At 38.7% G+C, this 8816-nt stretch overlaps 1 protein-coding gene across 1 annotated transcript; it reads left to right on the forward strand.

Moving 5' to 3' along the window:
• The first annotated feature begins 112 nt into the window (after nucleotides 1–112).
• nop16 (NOP16 nucleolar protein homolog (yeast)) lies at nucleotides 113–8668 on the forward strand. The gene is made up of 5 exons (XM_052013991.1): nucleotides 113–288; nucleotides 3292–3400; nucleotides 4883–4943; nucleotides 5251–5357; nucleotides 8262–8668. Exons 1-5 carry the CDS (start codon nucleotides 182–184, stop codon nucleotides 8400–8402), a joined length of 525 nt encoding a protein of 174 aa, XP_051869951.1. The 5' UTR covers nucleotides 113–181; the 3' UTR covers nucleotides 8403–8668.
• Nucleotides 8669–8816: the final 148 nt, after the last annotated feature.

Consider the following 8816-nt stretch of genomic DNA (forward strand, 5'->3'; position numbering starts at 1 on the left):
TATTAGGAGGATCATTGGCTATGTATTGCGATATGGGTGGAATAAGTGATTTGGCGCTGGAATTAATACCGACATTTGTGGGCGGTCCGGCCCACGTCGGTCGGAGGTCAGAGTGGAAGGGTGGTTGGGCCGCGTTGCTGAGGGAGTGAGGTCGGTCTCCGGGTCTGGGATTTGCTGCAAGATGCCGAAAGCCAAAGGTAAAACCAGGAGGAAGAAGTTCGACTACAGGAGCAATCGGAAAAAGCTGAAGCGGAGGATGGCGAGGAAAGCGGCTCCTCGGATCGAGTGGTGAGTGAGTGAGTGCCGGGGCGACACGCCGTCCTTTTACAGTGCGGCGACCTTCTCATTAAACTAACTTCACACGGAAACCTCCGACGGTCAACAAAACGTGGTTGCTTTTAGTTTATCTAACTCCCTGGGCGTCGTGGGGCAGGTGGGAACATGGAATTGCGGCTGCACCCCCTGGTCTTTACATCAGTGCACCATCTTCTCTGGGTCTGCCGTGCCTTTGGGCTGGGACAGACGCGGGTATTATAAGAATGGCCAGTAAGGCTGATTCTGTGGCTACGGCTGCCAGCCTGTTGCCTGAGCGGTCTGTGAGACAGTTCTTCCGATCCCCACGTGTCTGTGAGAAGGTTCGTAAGGTCCACTCGCACAAATGCTGGAGGAACTCAGCAGGCCGGGCAGCATCCATGGAGGGAAATAAACAGTCGACGTTTCGGGTCGAGACCCTTCATCAGGACTGGAAAGGAAGAGGGCGGAAGCCAGAATAAAAGGGGAGGGGGGAGGAACACAAGCTGGCAGTTGGAAGGTGGATGGTGGGGGAAAGGGGATGAAGGGAAGAAGCTGGGAGGTCTGAGGTGGAAGAGGCAAAGGGCTGAAGAAGAAGGAATCGACTGGGCTGGGAGGAACTTTGTGGTGTGTGATTTCAGTTCCTAGGTCAAAGCTGGGTGGCTCTCCCAATATTTTGCTTTATTCTGTTCCAACGTGGTGCTTACGATCCGACTGAGTGGTTCTCCTTGCCATTGCAGAGGAAATATAAGGGTCAGCCACATGGCTGCTCTCTCAAGTCTCTCTCACACACACACACACTTACACACATACCTGTATGTATATATGTGTGTGTGTATATAGACTCTTGACCTCACGATCTACTTTGTTATGGCCTTGCACCTTATTGTCTGCCTGCACTGTAACTGTAACACTTTATTTTGCATTCTGTTATTGTACTACCTCAATGCACTGTTGTAATGAAATGATCTGTATGGATGGCACACAAAACAAGTTTTTCACTGTACCTCTGTGCATGTGACAATAATAAACCAATTCCAATATATATTAGACTATGTAGGATGGCATATTTCTAGCCTGAGGGACATCAGTGGACCAGATATATATGATAATCCATCAGTTTTGTAGTCAATATCACTAAGGTTGTTTTTTTAAAAGAAAATTTAAATTTAAAGCCCTTGGATGCCATATAACATGGAACAGTAGAGAACAGGAACAGGCCCTTTGGCCCACGATGCCTATTGCCAACCATGATGCCGGTTTAAACTGTATGTCTGCCTGCACGTGGTGTGTGTGTGTGTATGTGTGTGTATATATATATATATATGAATTCCCTGCCTGTCTAAATGCCTCTTAAGCATTACTTTCATATCTGCTTCCACTACCTCCTTTGACAGTGTGTTCCAGACACCTACCACACTCTATGTAAAAGAAAAGACTTGCCATGTAAATCTTTTTCAAACTTTCCCCCTCTCATCATAAGCTATCCCCTCTAGTATTTGACATTTCCAACCTGGGAAAAAGACTCTGATTATCTACTCTCTCTGCCTCTCATAATTTTGTATACTTTGATCAGGTCGTCCCTCAGCCCCTGACACTCCAGAGAACAAAAATCCAAGTTTGCCCAACTTCTCCTTGTAGCTAACACCCTTGAGTCTAGCAACATCTGAGTGCACCTCTTCTGCACCCTCTTCAGAGTCTCTTCATCCTTCCTATAATGCAGTGACCAGAACTGCACCCAATACTCCAAATGTGGCCTGACCAAAGTTTTATTCAGCTGCAACGTGACTTGCCTACTTTTATACTTAACACCCTGATGGATGAAGGCAAGCATGGTGTACACCATTTTACCACCCTATCTACTTGTATTGCTCCTTTCAGGGAGCAATGGACTGGCACCCCAAGATCCCTCTGTACATCTGGCACTTCTCTTTTTGAACTTTTCCCCCTCTCACCTTAAATGTTTGCCCTCTGGTATTAGCAATTTCAACCCTGGGAAAAAGATACCAGCTGTATACTCTATCTACACCTCTCATAAGTTTATAAGCTTCTATCAGGTCTCCCCTCAGCCTCTGCCATTACAGAGGAAACAACCCTAGTTTGTCCAGCCTCTCCTTAGCACATGCCCTTTAATCCAAGGCAGCATCCACAGAAACCTCTTCTGCACCCTCTCCAAAGCCTCCACATCCTTCCTATTAATGGGGCAACTGATTACTCATTACCAAATTGTAAATTATTCTTCACATTTTTTTGGATTCTTTGCAGTTGTTCATCTTCATATGAATGAAGATGCTGTTGGTGTGGGTCATTTAAGTGATTTTCCAGAGCAGTTTTTGTAACTTAGTGCTCCACTGCTGGACTCCATGAGGAAACTAACATTGGAGTGCATTTCAGAAAAGATGGTTGAAGAGTGGCTAGCAGGTCCTGGACTTTTGTATTTACATGTGCATTGTGGAAAGCTGCCGTTTCTCTGAAAACTTTGAACTGTTGAGTAACAATTTCAGATTATGATTCTGTTCCTATAGCACCTTTTCTGGTACACCCATCCATCAGTTTATTTAACCTCTTCTGTCATGCACTATTACTTTTGTCAGTTAATCTTCAGTCTACACAGATTTTCCCCCTTTTTTTCTTTCTTTCTTTCTATTTTTCATATAAAGAGTTATTTTTAAACTCTCTTTGAGTTCAAGTACTGATGAATGCTCCTTCATCTGTGACAGAGATAAATAGATCCTACTTGGCCCACTGAGCATGTCCAACATTTTGTTTTTATTCCAGCATCTTCATTATTTTGATTTTGTAATTGGTCTTTTAAATTAATAAATTAGGGAGCAGGGTACTTGAGTATGGAATGTGTTTTAAATAAAAACATTTTGTAGCAAGGCTTTAAAAAGGGGTATCACTTATTCCTTTGATGTTCCAGTGTTTTACAGGTGATGAGTTTGGAGGAAAGTTTAACCGAGCAATAATGTTTAATTGAATCCTGATTTTGTTTTAAAGTACACAGATAAGAAATGCATGGAACAACAGGAAATCAGTTGCTCAAAATCTAGCTGAAATGGGTTTGGCGTGTGATCCAAACCGCACACTTCCCATTAAGAAAAATGAGGTATGTGCTACTGTTGTTCTGTATTAATGCCAAAATCTTATTATGATATAATATGTGTTCTGTAAAGCTACAGACTAAGGATAATATTTCATGATGTCCTGTGTATAACTTGCATTGTTTTGTCACTTAAATTATTTTGTACTTACTCATCAATTTACATAGTTCATAAAATTTGATTATTAAAACATACTTGAAATTCACTTGTATATAGATGACAGCACAAATCGAGCTGTTTCCTTTGATTAACTGGTAAGTGGAGAGGATGCTGGAAAAATAATCTGATTTAATTCTGTGATGTGGAAGATGTTGTCAAAGATGCATTTATTAAGCATTGTCAATTGGCTAACTCCTTTAATGGCCAGTACTCCCAAAATGTTGTTATTAGGCGACTAAGAACTTTTGCCATGTATTGACATGTTCAACTCTATTTAGTCTACAATTTGGATATAGTGTTCCAATGACGTTGTTACCTCTGTCTTCTCCTGGAGTTGTGAAGTTCTTTACTAGTGAAGTAAGGATGCTAAATTGCTACCTGAAGATGGTGGACTTGCAGTGCATCAGTGATGGGATGGATTCGAATTCAAATAGCGACGGTACCAATCAAGTTGACGGTGTTGACCTGAATGATAAACTTCTTAAATGTTGTGGCTGGATTACACAAGCAAATGACTTAAACTTTAGCTTTGAGATTTCAAAACTGCCAATTTTGAGAGTAATTAGCCTCTTTTCCTGCACTTTTGGTCAATTATGCATGATTCAAATAATAGACCCTTTAAATATTGATGGGGAAACTTGGCAGTGGTAATACCATTGAAAATTAGGAGGAAGTGGTTTGGCCTCTAGGTCATACTGGCATGCCAATACTTATTGTCGATCTCAAATTAACATGCACTGAATTAATCATATAGTAGAGAATTATAGTAGAAGCCAGTGATGGCCATTGAACAGTAATAATTATTTTTCTTTCTTTGACCTGTTCAAAATTGCAGAAAACAGAATGGTCTGATTCCAATAATGATGAGATGGACCATCCAATTGATTTCCCTCCCTCCCGAACTTCATGATCTGCCTTGTGGTGTAAATCTACTTTTCATGATTGCTGAGTTATTCTAGCTACACCAAAGCGTATTGAAATATTCAGTGAATGTTGGTGATGTGGAGTGCTTGATTTTTTTTATTATATAGTAGTATTACTTCCTTTCACTTGGTCACTGCAGAATATGTTTGAGCTGATATTTGGTCTGTTACACTGCATCTTTTAATGCTCATAGCATACTGTGTCCAGTAAGCAATGTGGATAACTAACAATACAGCAGCACAATAGGTTTCAACAAAACATTCTGCAATATTTCTTTACCCAAAGTGGGAGGGGAGAGAATTATTTTGGGGAAGATCGTGACCAACATTTTAGTCTTGAGTTAGTATTTTGCTAAAATGCTTTTATAACAAAATTAAGTTATAATGGTTTAATTTGTTTTTCAGAAAATGAAAGTGGCCTCAACAGGTGGAAAGCAGGTTGTTATTAAGCCATATGTCATTGATGGTTTGTATCGTTATCAAAATTTTCATTCTTGGATATCCTTATTTTTAGATACCCTTATCAGCAATATCATTTTGTCTGTCTTAACTTTTGCAAGTCGTTGAAGATGACTTAGTAGGGATTTATGTGTAATGATTAGCAGAGAGCAAAACTGAAATCAAAGGAAATGTTATTTTGGTATTGGGATTCATGGTAAATTCAGTAAATGTTGCTCTGTTAGACACTTGTAATCAAGCAAGGTCATTCACCCATATGTGTGAATATAAAATGTTTGTAAGGTACAATCGTTAACACATTTTTTCCACTACAGAGCTAGAGGCAGAGGCAAGCCTCCCAGAAGTAACCAAGTCCACTCTTTCCAAAGAATTCATTGACTATGTACGGCATATGATTGAGAAATATAAAGATAATTACAAGGTATCGTACTTCTGAAAAAGTATTCCAATAGGCAGAGCGAATCTGACTATCCTGATTAGTGCATTACTTTTAAAAATGAGCATACAGTGTAGCTTTTAATTAGTTTTATAATACGGCAAACTCATTGCAAGATTATTTTAATAACAATTACTCTGAAAATCTAACCTTTTGTTTTACAAATATAAACATTAAAACTATTATTGGCTGCATTCTGACTGTATAATTAGAACGCTTAACGTGTTTTCCATCACAAATGCTTGGAACATTCTCAAGTTTTATTAACTGAATTCCTGAATTATAGACACAAAATTGTGCGTGTAACAGTTCTCAATCTTTTCTAGTGTTTGCAGGTTCTGCAACATCTTGCAGTTAAGTCAGAAGTGAGTCTAAGTTGTATTTTGTTCTCATTGTCTTTTCGTTCTCACCTGTTAAAATATGATAACCATCCTAGAAAAATGTTTGCTAGTGATTTTTTTTATTGCTGAACAGAGTCCCTGACAATTGTCTGTTAATTATCATTCATGTCCATTAGACTCTCAATGTGTATACTTCTAATAGTCAATAATTTGTAAGATTATCACCAAAAGGAGCACTGTGCACAATTTTGGTCCCCTTATTTAAGAAAGGATATACTGGCATTGGAAGATTATCACCAAAAGGAGCACTGTGCACAATGTTGGTCCCCTTATTTAAAAAAGGATATACTGGCATTGGAAGATTATCACCAAAAGGAGCACTGTGCACAATTTTGGTCCCCTTATTTAAGAAAGGATATACTGGCATTGGAAGCAGTCTAAAAGAGATTCACTAGGCCAATTCCTTCAATAAAATGGTTGTCCTGTCACAGCTAGCTATACAAACTAGATATATATTCTTTGGAGTTGAAAAGAATGAGGGTGATCTTTTTGAAACATACAAGATCCCAAGAGGGCATGATGGAGCAGATGTTGAGATGTTTCCACTTTTTGGAGAATCTCGAATGAGGGGGTTTGTAGTTACAAGATTAGGGGACAGCCTTTGGAATTGTGTACCCCGGAGGACTGTTAGAACTAGATCTTTAGGGTGTATTTAAAAGTAGATACATTTTTTTTAAGATCAAAGAATTGATGGTATGGAAACTGGCTGAAAAGGGGAAAGGGGGCCTAGGGAAGATCAGCCACAATCATAGTGAATGGCAGGGCAGGTTTGTGGGTGAGAAGGAAAAATCAATGAGAACACCAGTATAACTTTGATTCACATCTGTCCTAACTATAACATGTTGCAGAACCTGCTGCCACTAGAACGTCAATTAGAATGGAATTTAGTGTAGGAAAGTGTGAGGGTATGCATTTGGTAAGAGGAATCTAAAGGCAGATCATTATTCCAAGGTAGAAGGATTGCAGATGAGCAAAGTACAGAGGAATCTAGGTACAACTGTACATGAATTGCAAAAAGTTAGCAGGTAGGTGCAGCAAGTTGTTAGGAAGGCAAGTAGCATGTTGGCCAACATGCTATAGCAAATGTCAAACCTATCATAAATCCATGTTGACTAGGTGTGATTATATTGTTTCTCTAAATGGCTGGCTTTTTTTCTTTTATTATGGACTCAAGCTTCTTGTCAACAACTAATAACAGGCCTATTGTTACCTCCTCTTTATCTTCCTCTCTTAAGCAACGGAGTCACATTTTGCTGTTTTCCAATGGTACCTCCCTGGAAATGTGTTTCGAAAAACCTCAACCAATGGCTCCACTTTCTGCAGCCACTTCATTTAAAACCTTGGGTCCAGGCTATTGGGATCTGCCTTTAGAAAATCTGACGGAGCTAATATCTTGTTCCTTTTTGGTAGTAATTGTTACAAATTCTTCTCTTTTATTTGCAATTAGCTCGTCAGAAATCTTTGGGATGTTTGTAGTGTCCTCCATCATGAAAACTGATGCAAAGTATTGCTTTATCTACTATTTCCTTGTTTCTCACTATTAATTCCCCAGTGTCTCTCTCTAAGGACCCCACACTTGCTCCGGCTATTCTTCCTTTTTGTATATCCATTAAAGCCTTTGCTGTTTGACTTTGAGAGAAAATTGACAAGTAATATCAATCATTTTTCTCCCTCCTTGTTAACGTTTTAGTTTCTTGCTGCTGGCTCTTGTAAAACTTCCAGTCCTCTGGTCAACCATTAGCCCTTGCCATTTTATATGCTCTAGTCTTTTATTTAATATTTTTCTTGATTTATTTGTTCATCTTTTTCCTGGGATCCCTCTTTCTAATTGGAATAAGTTTTTGCTGAGTGTTATGAACTAGCTGTTTAAATAAAGCCAAACAATTTCTTTGCAAGTAATGGGAGGATGCAACTTCAAATCAGCTTGCAGCAAGCATTGGTTAAATTTGAAATTGCACTCCCATATCCATGCTTAGAGAAAATGTTTTTGTAGCAACCAGGGAATTTAATTTTTTTTTATATAGCATGAGATGGGGAAGTAATAAAAGGCAAATGTTAAAATGTGTTTTGGAGGGAAGATCCCTGCCAGGTAGAAGGGATTTTAAAAAAAGACACTTATTAAGAGCCTTTGAAGTTAGTTAGTAGGCTAGGGGAATAAAAGCATTAAATGTTTTGGTAAGCCAAATTTTCTCAACCTAAAATGTTGTAACAGGTAATTCTTCCCCTTGTGAGAGGGAAGTAATTATTGTCAGTACATTTAATCTTATCCTTGGACACTTGGGGAGGGATGGATTGCACAAATTCTGACCAATATTCTGTACTCTGCAACTGTTAGACATTATTGAATCTGTAGCTATGATCACTTTAATCAGTAAAGGTCAGCAAGTGAATGCTTTAACTTGAACATACTAATGATCTGAATCACAACCTCAAGTGTTGTTTTAAATTTAGAACCATTGAGCATGTGCTTTACATTTTCTCCACTTAGGCAATGGCAAGAGATGAGATGAACTATTACCAGGACACGCCCCATCAGATCAGGAAAAAAATTGACTCTTACAAACGCTTTTATCCTAGTGAATATGCTACTTTGGTTGCTGCTTTACAGGAGAAGATGGATGTATCTTGAGACTTTTTTTCAATTATGCTGTTGCCCAGTTTTTTTCTGTTGTCCTTGTATACCATTCAGTTTCGCAAAAGAATATATTACAGTAAAAGGACCATTCTTAAAGTATTGAGACTGTCTTTGAATATCCATTCTAGTGATCTGACTGCTGGACATCATGAAATTAAACTTTTTTTTTGCTAAATCGTGTTGCCATAAAGTAACTATATATGTTTGTTTTTATATTTCACACTGTAAGCAAACTGAATAAAATGTATTTTAACAGTGAATGGGTAGTTTTTGCATTTGATTAGTAATGAGTTTTCCCTCTATCATGTTTTCTATACATGTCCAACTGATGCTTCATAATGGCATAAGATAGCAAGAAAAATGGGAGCCGAGGTAGGGGAGAAAAAAATGTTCTTATTTGTCTATTAT

Source organism: Pristis pectinata, chromosome 4 (genome assembly GCF_009764475.1).
Source record: "Pristis pectinata isolate sPriPec2 chromosome 4, sPriPec2.1.pri, whole genome shotgun sequence".
In the NCBI taxonomy this organism is placed as follows: Eukaryota; Metazoa; Chordata; class Chondrichthyes; order Rhinopristiformes; family Pristidae; genus Pristis; species Pristis pectinata.